General features: G+C 36.9%; 1 protein-coding gene across 5 annotated transcripts in view; it reads right to left on the bottom strand.

Moving 5' to 3' along the window:
* Nucleotides 1–1,275: 1,275 nt before the first annotated feature.
* Nucleotides 1,276–16,664, bottom strand: part of LOC140331436 (cullin-4A-like) — a 20,007-nt gene continuing 4,618 nt past the window's right edge. For all 5 annotated transcript variants that reach the window (XM_072412474.1, XM_072412491.1, XM_072412506.1 and 2 more), the window contains 10 exons: nt 13,122–13,237; nt 11,137–11,240; nt 9,866–9,935; nt 7,769–7,842; nt 6,570–6,732; nt 6,384–6,473; nt 4,691–4,773; nt 4,053–4,120; nt 2,821–2,939; nt 1,276–1,521 (listed from right to left, as the gene is read on the bottom strand). In XM_072412474.1, the coding sequence (XP_072268575.1) occupies nt 1,291–1,521; nt 2,821–2,939; nt 4,053–4,120; nt 4,691–4,773; nt 6,384–6,473; nt 6,570–6,732; nt 7,769–7,842; nt 9,866–9,935; nt 11,137–11,240; nt 13,122–13,237 (1,118 nt within the window). In that variant the 3' untranslated portion in view covers nt 1,276–1,290. The remainder of the gene's footprint in view (nt 1,522–2,820; nt 2,940–4,052; nt 4,121–4,690; nt 4,774–6,383; nt 6,474–6,569; nt 6,733–7,768; nt 7,843–9,865; nt 9,936–11,136; nt 11,241–13,121; nt 13,238–16,664) is intronic.

The following is a 16,664-nucleotide window of genomic DNA, read 5'->3' as shown; positions in this document are numbered from 1 at the left end:
AATGAATGTAACCACGCCATAAAAGTTTCTTTTACTAGTAGCTATTCTATGGTTACCCAATGGTTCCTCTCACTCTCCTACCCAACAGTGTTCCCCAAGGATCAATCATTGCAGCATGTTCTTTTCCTTGTACAACTGCTTACTTGGCAAATGGATATTCTACTTTGGCTTACAATATCATTTGATGACACACAAAGCTATTTGTCCAACTGAGAGTTGTTTCTCTCTGTCCTGGATAATGTTTCATGCTGCTAGTCAACTATCTCATCATTGTTGGCGGACAGGTTTATGAAACTCAACTTAAATAAAACAGAACTCCTCATCTTTGCCCTTAACCTTCAAAATGCCCTGACATATTCCTAACAGTTACTTCGACAACTTCACAGGTATGCTGCCTTGGACTGACTTATGTAGTCAGTTATCTGTCGTCTTATCTTCATCTGTCTCTTATCTCATCAATCATTAGCTATCATTCCACTCCCCCCACCTATTAACTACTGTACTCTCCACCACCCTTAGATTGTAAGTTATAGCAGTAACACCATTACTGAACTACACATAAATGTGTGCTAAGAGAAAAGCTGTTGGAGGGACCCAGCAGTAAGGGGCAATTCTACTGATGAATATGGAGTACAGCAGGGAAAGGTAGAACCTCTGACAGGTTTAATTGCTGTTTGTATCTCCATTGAGAAATAAACGCTCACATCCTATTCTGGTGACAAGTGGTGGCTGGAACAAAAGTTCTAACCTTTCTTAGGAAAATTGTAAAACTAATGTGTCTTTTTGCCATGGGAAGATTTCTCTTTAATTCCTGTCCCAAAAACACATCAGCAAGCAAAATGAATGCCTTACTTGTAAATTTCCTAACTCAGAAATAGCTCCTTTTCTACCTTTAAGCATGTCATTGACTTCTTCTTGACCCCCTTCTGGAAGTGTTTATTTACTCCACGTTTGGCCAGCTCCTCCACACCTCACCTCCCTACATATTTTTGTAGTAGCTGGGGAGGTGCAAGGGGGAATACTACAGAATGTCACAAAAGTGAGAATATAGAGGGGATGCCTTTTACAGCCACAGTGGCTACACACATCAGCAATCTAATGGCTTTTGGATGTCTACATTAGGGAGGCTTTTACAACCAAGCAATATGCGTTAAATACAATTGATAGTTTATACTTCTGCAGATACAGGCATTCCCAAATCCCTAAAAGCAAAAATTTTTTTTCAACATATGCTTATTTATATTTAAGCCATCTTCATAAAATTAACTATGAAAAGTATGACTTTGTCTTTCACAATTCATAATGCCAAACAGGACCTTTGGTTGTACCTATAAGTTCCGCTGGTTTATTAGCTCGCCTGTTAATGAAAGTCTCAAAGGATTCTTTCATCACGTTGACAAATTTTTCATTCTTCTGAAAGCAGACGTCAATTATATGGTCCACTTTATCCTTGAAATCCAGTAATTCTTGAACCATTTCCTTGTCTTTTTCTGGATTTACTACTATTGAACTCCCAAAGTTCTGTAACAGGGTGAAACGATGAAGAGATTTTCAGTGAAGTTCATACTACAAAGTTTTGTATAAATTACAGGACATAAACTATAGACAAGCAAATAAGCTAATTTGAACTAAATGAAACAAAAATATATTTTGATGATATAGCCTTCAGTTTACAGCATTCTAGAATGTTCATCTGACCTCTGTGTCCATAGTCATTGTAAAGTTCAGTATGTTTATACTATATTCTACCACCATTTTTCTTTCACTAACAAAGTTCCTGTCCCATAGTGACAATACTCAGTTACTGTACTGTATCTATGGAGGAACACTGTTGGCAACTTAAGGAAGGACATTTCCTAAAGCTAGGTACACACTTGCAATAATTATCATTTAAAAACTGAACGACTAACGATTAAGACTACTACTTTGACTACGACTACTTTGAATGATTGTATTGTGACATATGCTACATATGTTACAGCATGTGACATATGCTGTAACAATACGATCGTTCAAATGTAATCCACTAATAATGTACACACGCTAGATAGGAGCGTTTGAACGATGCACACAGTGACATGTAAAAAGAAAGTGTACTGCAGATCCATCCACGATCACTGAACGATCGTACACACAATAGATAGTGAACAAACGTCGGTCAATCAGATCCCCTGGGATGGTCGTTCGTTTCCAACGACAATCCTCTTTCATCGGCGTCATTGGTCAGTCATTATGCACTCTTTTGTTAACGAATATCGGACGATCAGTAGTTAGTCGTTCGGTTCCAACGATAATAACTGCACAAGTGTACGTAGCCTAAGTCTATAAAACACTTCTTTTTCCATTACATTTCCATTACTCAGTGCTCTGCAGTTCACTGGGATAATTGGCAACAATGGTAACTCTTAAAGAATGCAGTACATGCTGAGAACATGGCTCATGATTTAACACAATTTCTGTCTGGATCAATACATTTTTTGTTGCACCTACTGAACAGATACAACAAAACACTTCAAACTGTTTCCTTATAGGCAAATAAATACAGTAAGAGAACATAACTAAAACAAATAATGGGGCTGCCATGATGGCCTCTACTGAAAATACAATCTGCAATACTTACTATGTCACAAACTTGAAATGAATATGCAATATACAAGTAAATTAAAACATGTGATCTACATATAGATCAGCAAGAGGACTGGCATGACAGCCAGGCAAATACCATTATCAGAAGAAGAGGGTAATAATGACAGGTGTTTTTCAGCTCAGTCCAGCTATTTTAAGCATTCAGAATAAAAAAATAAAAATATTACTACATACTTTGATATATTCCCCCCAGTGTTGCAGCAGGATTAACTGACCACCTCTGACTCGACTGTAAAGTTGATACATAAGTGTCATATCCGAAATTCTGTTTTCATCCAGCATGTTCTTCAAACCTGTGTCAGAACAAAACCATACATGGACGATGACGAGATTTATGTTACTCTTGAATCCTTTAAAAACTGACCGTATTTGATCTTTTAAGTGTGGACATTATAGCAACATGTGCACAAAAAAAAAACAAAAAAAACACAACAAAGCCTACCAAATGGTTTAAATTCCTTATAACTGTTACTGCAAATCTCCTAAATGCTGTATGGCAGACTTGAGAGACTGAAAGCAAGGCAAATTATAAGCATCTGGCTTTTGACAGGGAGGGTGAATTGTGATTGGTTCTATTTCCCAGACTCCAATACACAAATGTCAAATACTAATTAGAATTATTAACTTTTTTTTTTTACAGTAAGCAAGTTCAGTAGAAGTTCACACAATGTAAAGATTATTACATTTTTCTATGCCTGGCCTTCATATCCATCTGTACTCAAGGCATTCAACTGTATACAACAGTGTTTCTCAGCCAGGGTTCAGAGTAATCATAGGGTTCCTCCAGGGGGTGAATTTGTTTCCCTCAGGACAGTTTAACACCCACTAATTGTCTTAGATTGTAAGCTCTTCTGAGCAGGGTCCTCGCCTCCTCCTTAGTCACGGTCTGTCATTTGCAACCCCTATTTATTGTACATCGCTGCGTAATATGTTGGCGCTATATAAATACAGTTTAATATTAATAATAAATATAATAATGATGATTTTGGGCTACTTGTAAGGGTTACATTCTTCCCCCTGGTCAGTAATGTAGGAGGCATCCTTCCCATCGACCACCACACCAATATATAATATATTAGATAAATAATTATAGAAAAGGTTTTCTGAAGACCTGAAGGTTATTTCAAGAGTTCCACTGTTTTAAAAAGGTCACAAAAAGGCTAAAATACACTATATTAGAACACGTCTGTATGGTTGCTCTGCCGTGAATGCCACAGTGGAGAGCACTCTCTGCTGGCTGGAACATGCAATCACAGGGAATTAGCTTTCCTGATACTTCTCTGTAATTACATGCTCCAGTAAACATGCCATGGGAAAAACATTCTGGCCCATGAGCCATACGTTAGACAGGATTGAACTAGATCTAATAAAACTATGATGATGATGTAAACGTTCTAACAGCTTACCTTTTTGCAAGATGGCAGCCAAATGCTCACCCAGTAATTGTTTTTCTACACAAGCTATTAAAGGTTTACTGAAAAAAAAAAAAGGAGAAAGCATTACTTCAATTAACGTATAACATATAAACTACTTAACATCATCAAATAATAGATACTTCCATAAAATATATCGATTTATTACAAGGAAAAAACATTTTATGCTTCTTTGCAAAATCAAATAATGGATACCGAAAAAAAAAAGGCTGGTACTACTACGCTGTGGCTGAAAATCTGTACTTGGTATATAATTCTGCCCAATTTTGTCCTAACACCAAACAAAATTAGGAACACAGCTGTCTGTGGGTGTGTACTACATACTCTGGCCATAACACTGATGCCAGATGATCTTTAGCATCATCACTTAACAATTTTCAAAACAATCTCATCAGTCAGGCAGAAAAAGAATAATCCTTCTGACATCCACAAAAACACCAGAAAATCAAAATTAGGAAGTCCTAAAAAAAAAAAAAACTTTAGGCTGATGAAAAGGTCTTCTTTAAACACTTTATCAAATATCCTAGTAAGCAAAGTTACAGTGTTTTATGCTAAAAGTTTATCTGTTGAAAAAGTCATACATAACATGACTGGTTGTACTTGTCACTTACTGTGTCCCATGATCCAAGTATGTGATTACCCGATCTGACTCTTCTTCCAAGCGCCTGTTCACATGATGGAGATACTCAGGAACCTAAACAAATTATTTAAAAGAGAATACCTAGTAAATGCTGGGTCATTAATTACTTATTAGAGAGTTTAAAATAGTAAAAAAAACCTATTGTCATGTTTTAAATATATGGTTCAGCCTAAAATAATTTCATCTGTAAGATGTCCCCTGTCTACAGAATGAATGTTTCCTATAAAGTACAATATTGTAGAGTCATCACTTACGGGTGTCTCCTTCATTACATAGTACGGGATCGGAATCCCCATATGTACAGATACCTACCCTTTCTCCAGAAAAGAAGGCAAAGTGACATCTGTCTGTCTGAGAATGCACTGCAAAGTGTTGCAAATACTAGGGCAAAGAAGTTACAAAAAAGGAGCAGGACACAAGCACAGTCATGATCCTGAGATTAGTCAGCTTGCTTAGAATTTTTGCAAAATCTCTTGGGTAACATAGGAATCACTCACTAACATCTCACTTGTGCACCTCTAATCTGTAATTTACATGTGCTGCCAGAACTGTTTTTGTTATTTTATAACCCACTGTATTTAAATATTTAGTCTATGAGACAAGAGTTTGTTTACAGGATGTAAGCAAAGATATAATTATACACAAGGAACGCAACTTCGGCAGAAAAGATATATTTTTACATTATTATTATTATTATTATTATTATTAAACAGGATTTATATAGCGCCAACATATTAAGCAGCGCTGTACATACATTGTGGGTAATCTACATAACATGCACACTTCCTGTGACACCCATGAGATCAGATGAGAACCCTATGTACTGTATTAGACTGTTACGTCGCACTGGTACGCTATGATCTGCTGACTGTTCTAAAAACATTTTAAAATATCACAAGGACACTTCAAATAAAAATATGAGCTAATCCAAACAAAACAGTAACTAAGCACTTTTCATGTAAAGTGTTTAGAAGCTTTTGGAGATTGAAACAAATAAAATATTTTAGTTCCCTAAGCAACAAGATTAAAAAAAAATAAATCCATATAAGTATTAATTGAGTTTAATGAATTGGGTCTAATGCAGTTAAGTGAAAAATTAGGTACACGCCATGGAAACATTTGTATAGACAAACATCAGATCCTAATTTAAATAGTGTCTCCATCCTGCTACCTCCATATCATTGTTTGCTGGCTTTGCTAGTGTGAAATGGTGATAAAATCAGAACTTTTAGTGATTTTTGCCTGTACAGTCTAAGTGACAAGGTCAATTGAAAGGCCTACCTCATCACCCACTTATACTCTCTTTACCTGCAGTTCATTTCTCAGAAATGTAAACCCTGTGTAAGTGCTCTGTCAGAGCTTACACGGGGTTTATTACAGTGTTCAGGTCCTGGGTCCAAGCACTGATGTCTGGGAGGAGGTCACATGCACCCTTAATAAATGGAAGCACTTGTATTATCCATGACTGTACAACAAATCAGCAAGTGAGTGCTGCAAAGGTTTTTATTCGTGATTACTAGTAAATTGGGATGAGCTAGTAAAATAATCCCTTTGAGAAACACATTTAGACCTGCATTTTCCATTATCTCAAAAACATTGAAAGGTAAAAAAACCTTTTAGTTAACTTTTGTCCACAAGAACATACTTAGCCTGTGAAATCTCACCTCCCTTTCTTGCATTAGTCTCTGCCCTTCAGATGCATACAGGCTATTTGTGTCTTCCAAGAATCTTGCTTCAAATGAATCTTTGTACATCTAATTGAATCAAAACAAATGTGTAGATCAAAACGTATTCTCTGTCGTATCATTACTAAGATTTTTAGGTAGGCATATAAAAGGCTGCTCACTCACTTGTAAGTCAGAAAGCATCCCAAGTAAACTTCGCAACAAGCTTCGATCCACAGCTTCCCCGGAACGCTCTTTCTCAATGAGCAGAAGGATGCCATCGATTGTCTTTGTCTGAACTAGTTTGTCACTTATAACATGACACCGAAAAAGCTCCAAACCCATATCCCTGAACAAATAGCAAAAAAGGAATACATTTGTGGGCATGCAAATCTGTATTTCAAGTATATTGTATAAATAAATCAGCTGTTCAAATCATGCCATTATCATTGTCTATAAATCTTATAAGATATGATGGGTCAAATGTTGGAACATAATGCTAAGTGTTAGGTAGCTTGAGAGGATGAGGCCAAATAGAAAAGCCATAATCCCAAATTGGGGCTTTAATGGTGGCCTGTTGATGGGGCCCTGAGTAGAGCACACTAAATAATATATATTTTATACCACAGGAAGCTATTCCTGGTATACAAAAAAAAAATAAAGATTTCAGGGGACTTAGAATGCTGACATTAAGCCCTCTGCTACAAATGAGACTTAGTTGCTTAATCAGATTGACCCTGTGTTACATGTAATGTGAATATATATTTATCTCCCCTTGAAGGGCTTTCCTTCTCTTGTTGTTCCCAAGGCACAATGACTATTTGTGGTTAGTAAATTATATTATTACTTTTAGACCTCTAGCTCTTGAGGAAGCAGGCCAAGTTTCTGCCAAATTCATAGAAAGACAACACACTATATACAAGCTCTATAGAATCAAGTAACTCACCATGTCTACTAAAAACTGATGTACTGTCAGGTTTGTATAGGTATGTGACATTCACATTCACACAAGTAGGGAAAAAAATGGTGAAGAATTCTCAAGGGCCATGTGTTTCCATGGCAGTAATTGATTCTCTACCAGGGTATGTTGGAGTGAATGTCAGATTCCCTGCTTTTGTAATAGAGCCCATAGTATTTGCTGTTTTATATGCTGTTATCTGTCTTTTGTATATGAAACTATATTATACATTTATTAGGATTTATCACATACTCAAGATATATAAGGATATAATAAAAAATGTACAACGTTCACACGTTTCAATGTGTCGTCCCAGGGATGTAGGTACCAAGGAGTCCAAGCTACATTATGATATTTTCAAGATAAATATAAAATAGTATTTGATGTGTATAGCAATGAGTAATTCTGCCACTGTTCACAAACTTACCATATAGAGGGAAGCAAGGAATTTTGAAGGACATAAGTTCTATCCAAGAATAAGAAAATGCTCCGGATCATGATCTAAAGAAGAAACAGACAAACTTCCAATCAATAATTTCACAAAAGCATTCCTAAACAAATTGGATTAGCAAAGTTTTTATACGTTTTCAACTGATTTTTTTGACTATAATCTGTAATATAGACACAATTAACCTAAAGCTCTTCCTGTTACCTCAAATGGAGAATACAAATGTTTATATTCAACATTTCATTTATACCTGGGTAAATAATGTCATATTGTTTCACATGCTTTGTGTGCCAGTTCTTTAAGTCAAAACACAGGTATTCCCTGCAAAAGATGTTTAATCTCTTGAGGCAAAAAAAAAAGAAAAATCACAGCATATCTAGAGACCCCAAAGACATACCTTTAATAACTACATCACACGCTTGATGTAGTTATTAAAGTTTTCCAGCGCTGCTTAAACAAAAGAACTGAGCAAGAATGAAATCATATGACCTGTTTTTTTCTGCATGTCAACAGAACCTTCTGCATATAAAGAAACCAACACATCACAGCTCAAAACCCAACCTCTGAACTCTAATCTACACTACTACATTTTAGTCAATAAACATTTCTAATCTGCATTTGAGGTGCATTTTAAATGCCACAAAAAATAAAAAAACATAGATTTTTTAAATTTACTTTAAAATGCTCTCCTTGGAGTTCATTGGGGGAAGTGCAGGACCCTCAACTGACTACAAAAAAAACTCCTTTTCTTTCCCATCCATTGAGTGTCTCAAGAAGGCCTTTTATCTTTAGGGTGTCCAAATGCAGCTCAACCATAGTCCAAGAAAAAGAAAACACTAGCAAGCCCAGTGAGAGCAAGAAAAACTTGCAACTTCAAGGGCTGCCTTAAAGACCTTGGCTAATAAACTTGCATCAGCAGGGATGGCAACATTAACTGGGCACAAAAAAGTGTGAACAGAAGACCAGGTGGCAGTCTTGCAAATCTGGGAATCATAATACTGAAAGTTCAAAATCTACCACTACATCAAACCACTACAGTGTCTGAAATGTCAGGATGGCATTATTCAACCCAGCCTGTGCCAACTGTTTTTTATAACAGCAGGTCTCCAGAAAGTGAATGCCATGAGAGCTTAACAGGGCTACAATTGGTGCAAACTTCTTTGTGAACACATAGCACAAATGTCAACCAAAGGGCAGAGCTATACACTGTGGGAAATGTTGGTAAGCAGGGAGTATAGAGACATTCTATGATAATATGATGATAATCTTGAGGTCTTCAATGGCTAGGACATCTCCTGTGTGAAGGGGGATGATTACAGACCTAGTGGGTTCCAGGCAGAACCCTAAACTTGAATTAAGGCATTGATGGCTTTGGGATCTAGGACATTGTGGATGTTCACTTTTGGTGCCGGAACAATGAACATGTTGGAAACAGATCTCTTGAAAGCATTCTATGGGGACTGAAGCAATTAACACCCTCTTTCAAAAGGGCTTGATAAGTGAGGGGATCACAAGAAGATTGGAGAAACAAGGAAGAGAGTCGGGAAAGAAATTCCAGTTTGTGTCCCTGAGACACAACCTCTAGCACCCACTTGTCCACAAGGACAACCTCTAGCACCCACTTGTCCCCCCGATCTGTAATTTTTTTAGGTTTGACAATATCCAAGCTTTCTGAAGATGACAATATAACTGGAAGATAAAAGACTTTGGTTGTCCTTTAGAGAAAGAAATAGTTAATCTACATAAACCCTTGAGTAGTAATAATTAAACCAGTCCCTAACACTTAGCAGTCAGTTTGTAAAAAACACTGGCAAGGCTCTCATCATTTTTTTCAGACCAGAGAAACTTACCCTGTCAGTAAAATAATTTTATATTTATTTTATTTAGTAATAAACCTATTTTAATTATGTTTTACATACTTCATACAATTTACAAGATCAAGTTGTTTTAAATGGTACAAAATAATTCACTAATCTGTTTGCAGTGTTTTTTTCTATAAAACTCAATCTGTATACATTTCTAAATAAGCAAATATTTACAACATTCATTTGAAGAAATGCACAACGTTATACTTACCATTTGTCTACAATGATCTTTCCAGCACAAGTTAACCTTTTTTAAAAATAAACAGCTATCAAGAGATTCTGTGCAACATTAAATGGATTAAGGAAAAATAACAAAAATATAAACATTACTTTTATATACCCAGCAAAAACAGAAGTGTAAAATTCCAATAAGAGTCAGCACATAATACCTGCTACATATTATAACTGGAATCAGGAAAAAACACACAATTTAATTAGGGTATGCATTTTAAACAAATTATTACATGTAAAGCATGCATCTTCCTAAAAATGTCTTTACAGTACTGTAATTCTTGGAATAGCAGGAATCGCAATGGTGTAAAAGGGTGAGCAACAAACAAGGTTAATGGGAGGGGAAGGGTTCATCAGTTTTGCTGTAGCTTTTTGTTGTGCCTAGCCAAAGCAGTACAGTTTATCTGCACTGGAGATCACCAACCTGTCTGTATGGTCTCACAGGTGATGTACCTGCATCAACAGACCAGTATAAATAACAGTAAAAAAAACCAGTTTGTATACATTCATTTTATTGTGTATTAACTGTTTGTGAGTAGTCCAGCTTGAAAAAGTAGAGGACAGTTGCAGTTATGGTGTCTAATTTTTTTCTAACTTAGAGTAACAGTAACTAACTAGACAGATAAAAAAGTCACCTTCTTACTAACAGTGTCCCCCCCCAACTGGATTTTTTTTTTTAAGCTGGGTGGGAAGTAGCTATAGTCTGGTGGTCAGGCCTCTATTGTGAGCCAACTTTTCAGTAGCCACCCAAAAACAGCCAGGTGGTTACTGAAAAGTGCCAGGTGCTGCACCTGGCTAAAACGGGCTGGGGAGAACACTGAGTAAGATGTAAAACCATTGCATAGGCAATAGAAGATGTAAGAGGTAATTAAGCATTAATTACATGTAAAGTGCTTTGTATTAGCTTTACATTATAAAAACTAATGATATTCTTATATGGGCCAAAACTGTTGATCATTATTCAAAACATTTAAATAGCAAGATAAAAATACGGTTAATAAAAGCCACCTGCACACAATGAATCACTGCCCATCCATAGAAGCCCCTCCTGAGTAAGGCTATGATCCTAAATCACAGTGTTCATAACCAGCTGCCTCTGTCTGTTTCTACCCACGTACATGAGTTACCAAATACCCAGATCTAGTCATCTGATGCCCAAGCTAAATTGCAAAACCAGATCATTTATCAGCTCATTATTAAGACAGTTTTCACAACACCCTTTTCTTTAGGAACATGTATAATAAAGGATATTCCCTGAACTGATTGATCTGAGCCTTCATATGCTCCTCACATACTTGGCGCAGCTGTTTGTACAGTGTGTGAGACACTTTGTAGGAACACAAGTTTTCCACAGCCTGCAAAAAAAAACAAAAAAAACAAAAAGATGGAGAATCAATTTTACTTGGCAACCTTATACATTTAATATATTGTATGGGCTCCTAGTAGCTATTAAGGCAAAAAAAAGAATGATAAATAAAAGTCATAAAAAGAAGGGAAAAGTTCACATTTATATATATTTTAAATAAATAAATATTTCACAGACAGATGTCCTTTCTTTCCATTCAATTTCTGCAGGAGACAATGACTAAACCTTTCTTTTCCAACTCTGTAGTGTTGGCATTGTTGATGAAGTGATCAGACAATGAGACAGGAGAAGAGGACCCTGCCCCGAAGAGCTTACAACCTAGGAGGTGGGGGAAGTCTCACACAATAGGATGAGAGATAAAGAAGTGAGGATTTTAAGAAACAGAAGAAGACGGGTAGGCAAGTCTGAAAAAGTGGGTTTTGAGTGCTCTTTTAAATGAGCAGAAGGTAGGAGCAAGCCAAATAGGACGAGGAAGATCATTCCAGAAAGTGGGGGCAGCTCTAGAAATGCCTTGAAGTTGTGTGTGTGATGAGGTTATGAGTGAGGAAGACATTATTAGGTCATTGGAGGAGCGAAGAGAGCGGCTAGGAGTATTTTTCTACCAGGTCAAAAAGGTAGGTTGGACAAGAGCTGTGTAGGGATTTGAAGGCAAAGCACAGGAGCTTGAATTTGATTTTCAGGTGAAATGGAAGCCAATGAAGAGAAATACAAAGAGATGCAGCAGAAGAGGAGCGATGGGAAGGACGGAGGAGACTGGCTGCAGCATTCATATTAGATTGTAGAGGATAGAGTTGGGTTAGCAGAATACCAGAGAGGAAGATGTTGCAGTAGTCCAGATGAGAGATAAGAGCGTTAGTGGAAAAAGGAGTTTGGTGGTCTCAGGGGACAGGTAGGGGTGGATTTTGGAGATGTTGCGCAGGTGAAAGTGACAGGACCTGGAAATGTTCAGAATATGGGGGGTAAATAAGAGGGCAGAATTGAAGGTGACGTCAAGACAACGTGCCTGAGGGGATTATCTCTATCATTATCTCTAATGTAGGTGGCTATGTCTTGGGCAGAGAAGATTGTTGTGGGGGGAGCAGGTGTGGAGTTTAGGGAGTCAATTGTTGTGAAGAGGTTGCATGGGTTGGAAGCTTGAGAGGAAATGACAGCGGAAAAAAAATTTTGCTTGGTGACAGCGAGTTCAGAATTAAAGGGTAGTAGTCTGGTTTTGTAGTCCAAGTCAGCAATGAGATTCATCTGGGGAGGAAGGATTTTGAAGAGAGTGGGGGTAAGGAACGTAAGGCAGTTTGAGAATAGGTTGTGGTTAGGGTTAGCGATAACTCTCATCAAAACCAGCTATTCCTTTATTTCAACCCTTTTCCTATACAGCTAAATTATTGAAAGTATCAGGTGATTTAATGTGATCTTTTACATGATTAATCAATCAGTGGTTTGACTGAGTGTAACTTTTATGAAGACTTATGTTGCCATTGAAATTCTCTTCAGTTGTTCTGTGCTGGGTGTTATCTGTGCTGTGCTCTCGCACTTTATTTCCTGTAACCTCTCCACTTCCATTTTCTATTACAAACTGAACTTGTTCTCAAAGCCCAAAGAGATCTATAAACTTTAAAATAAACATAAATAAATAAAAATTAATTGGAATTTAGTTTAAATCAAACAAATGACCAGTATGTTTGGTGCCATCAAATATAAATACACAAATATGATTTAAAATCCAACCCAACCTGTACAAAAACATTACAGAAGAAATAATAAGTGTGTGGTCAGTATTGCACTTTATTTATTTTAGTGGCTTTGTAGTATTTGTGATCCTTTGCATGGGAAACTTTGTGATGACAGGTAAACAGCATACAAAGAAAGCTCATACCTGATAAAGTTCTTCTAAATTGTACTTTATTGAAGTGCTGCTCTCTATGGCCTTTACTGCTTCATGGAGCTTCTGCCATGTATCCTGAGTGTAATTATCAGGCAGCTTTGGTTTCTCTGCAAAAGACAGCATTGCAATTAGGAAATGTTTAATACATCAATGCACAAAGCCGTGCTTTAATATTTGTACACCAACCAAATGCATACACCGTTGTTATTACAACCAAAGAAAAGCAAACACTCTCAATTAACCTATGCAGTACTCTAAATTTAAATTGAAATTATATACAATGGTAATTGCTAAGTTTACTGTGAAGATCTTTTCTTACATGCTCATTGTCTGCAAAGAACAGGAACTTATAGGATAAGTGGCTTTCTGGCTGAATCAATGGTTTTTGTAGCATTGTAGTATTATTATGATGTATGTATAACTGAGATGTAATAAAGATTTTGTTTTATTGTTGCCCAGACATACACTTGATATATGCTGCAGGGCACCTAGATGTCTTTTTTACTACATAGTTAGTGAGAAACAACAAACCTAAAATAGGAGCAAGACCACAGCCCTAAAAGCTGAACCTTTAAAATCCAAGCTGGTAATGGCAACTCTTAACATCCCTAGAAGGTCTCAGTACTTGATGCAACATATGTCATGGCTGGATCGCTGGCTCTCCCTGAATTCTGCACAGTGTTATAGATCAGTTCTCTGTCTATATATATTAAAATACACCTGGCTTTGCTTTTAGATTTAATGACCTGAGACTTTCATATTTGGCAAGACATTTGAATGGACAACTGGAAATCTAAATGGATGGCAGACATACAATGTTTCTTATTACAACACAGAGACTGATTGTGTATTATACTGAAGGTCAACACAGTGGTAATTCTAAAGTTTTGACTTTACAATCAAATTCTGGTGGACATTCAATCACCTGTCTACAATAGATCTGGTTGCTGACATGCTGATATTTTTTATTATTACTACTATATCTAGGATTACCAGTGGATTAAAAATTATTAAAATTTGAGAAAATGCAAAACACCCCTAATGAATGCAATCAACTACTCACTGCTTGAGTATATATAGCAGAAAACAATAAAATGCTATAGTAGAATTTACCTTGATTTTTCCTTCTTTAGACCTTTTTATTATCAGAAGATGGATGAAATTGCTGAAATTTGCCATTCAACCAGCTTTATTATTCAAAAGTAGCATATTGAACTAAGGAAACTTACCACTGACAGTTTCTAATAAAAGCTAGGAAACAATTAAAACTTTTGGGATTAAGTTGTGTTGATCATTTTTGTAATCCTAAACAGCATGAAAGCGGATTGTTTGCCTGAAATTTTCTGTGTATGACTGATTTTTAGAAACCAAAGTGTTGAAAAATGGCCGGAAATCGATCAAATCAAACAATCCTAGCTTCACTCAAAAAGACAACATTTGATGGACTTCATTTACAACAGTTCTAGGTCATTAAAAAAGTAAACACTTGTAAAGCAAAATTCTCGCACAGTATATGGCCAACAAAAGTACTGACAACAGAAGCCGCATGAAAGAAAAGGGAAATCTTTGTTATGAAACTGATACAAGCTAGTTATTTAGTGTACAAAGTTCAGCACTGGAAATCACAAACAGAACTAGCTTCCAACTGATTGTTATTTGTAATCCTCCAAGTAATTGTTGCTGCTTCCTAGGCTACAGAACAGCGAGAAAAAAAAATCAATAGGAGAGGATAAGCAAACATCCACTTACCTAACGTTTTTATAAAAAAACATAATACAACACAATTAAAAAAAGAAGAAATTAAAAAAAAACAAGAATAAAAAGTAATTGTTTGCCCTCAAAGTTCCTAAATTATTTAAAAAGGGCAGTGCTCCTGGTCCGGATAAATTCTCCGTATTACAAAGCTTTTGGTCTCCCATTGATTCCCCATCTTGTGCAATATTACTATTATTTTCGAAAAAGCCACCCTCATGAATACAACCGTGCCTATATTAGTGTTATACTAATGGCTGACCAAGATATTGTCAGTTCGTTTGAATTTGTTTTTGGGAGTCTATATCCATCCGGATCAGGTAGGCTTCATGCAATATAGGGAGGCTCCTGACCATACGAGATGTTCCATTGATTTATTATCTCTGCTTCACTTCAACTGGGACAATGGTCCTAGGAGAGAGGCAATGCTTCTGTCAGTTGACCTGCAAAAGGCCTTCAATAGCGTGTCCTGGTCGTACCTATTTTCAGTTTTGTCACTTATGGGCTTTGGGCAATATTTTATCAATATCATGCAAGCCTTATACAACAAACCTATAGCAAATATCTTATTAGGTGGCTTCCTCTCTCCCAATATTTCCATCAGAAGAGGTACAAGACAAGACTGTCAACTATCTCCACTTTTTTTTTGCTATAGCAATTGAACCTCTTGCTAAGGATGACTTTCTTATGTATGAACCTCATCCACATATTACACTCCCAAATCTGTTCCATTTATTGGAGACTTTTGCAAGCCTTTCAGGTCTCCAAGGTCAATAAATCCCAGGCCCAGGCCCTTAACATTATTAAATCCCAGGCCCTTAACATTATTATTCTGGGACCTAATTTGTCACACTTTTGAAAGAAAATTTGGATCTCTGCTGGAAGAAAAAATCCCTTCATTACTTGTTGATTCATTTAACCCCTAGGTACCAATCCTTGTTCCAAGCCAATTACACCCCTCTCCTCAACAAGATTTATGCTGACGTAAAACAATGGTATAGCTCCCCCCCGTCATGGCTGGGTCGTATAGCCTCGATTAGGATGAATGTCTTGCCTAGGATTTTATACCTCTTTCACACACTCCAAATTCATGTCCCATTCTCGATTCTCAATTCCCTTCAATCTAAGATCATGAATTTCATCTGGGGCGGTAAACAGAGCAGAATCCAAAAAAGCACCATGTGGGCTCCCAGGTCTCAGGGTGGTTTGAGGGTCTTCTCCTCAAATATTACTATATAGCAGCTCAAATCGCACAATTATCTCATTCCATGTTACAGAGGGTGAGGCCACAATAGGTAGATTCTGCTTGCATACATGGGGGAATCGCCTCCTGCATGTGGTCCCCTAAAGATAAAAAAAAAGTGGTCCCGGGGTGCTTCCCCCTGTCCCACTCTCTTTTATTTTGGGGTAAGTTCCGACACTGTGCGAGGCTTTGTTCTGCTCATGTACCGCCTACTCCATTTTGGAACCATCCAGAGTTTTCCCCTTGCAGAGATCCAGGTAGTTTTAAATGGTGGCTTGATAGGGGCTTCTACCGAATCAAAGATGTTATTGATGTGCGTGACATTTTCAGTTTTGATTATTTGGTCAGTAAAAGGGAACTCCCGAGACAGAAATACTTCCGTTACAGACAAATTCAATCATTTGTCTGCTCCAAGATCAGACAGGCCCCTTGTCCTATGTGTTTTACTCCATTTGAAAGTTCCTGTAGATCTATTGCTGATTCCAAAGGTCAAATCTCAATAATTTATGCTGACCTAGCTTCCCCCCGTCATTTATGAG

This window comes from Pyxicephalus adspersus, chromosome 1, assembly GCF_032062135.1.
Source record: "Pyxicephalus adspersus chromosome 1, UCB_Pads_2.0, whole genome shotgun sequence".
NCBI classification, from domain to species: Eukaryota; Metazoa; Chordata; class Amphibia; order Anura; family Pyxicephalidae; genus Pyxicephalus; species Pyxicephalus adspersus.
Note: the sequence above shows the minus strand (reverse complement) of the source record. Positions and strands in the feature narration are given on the sequence as shown.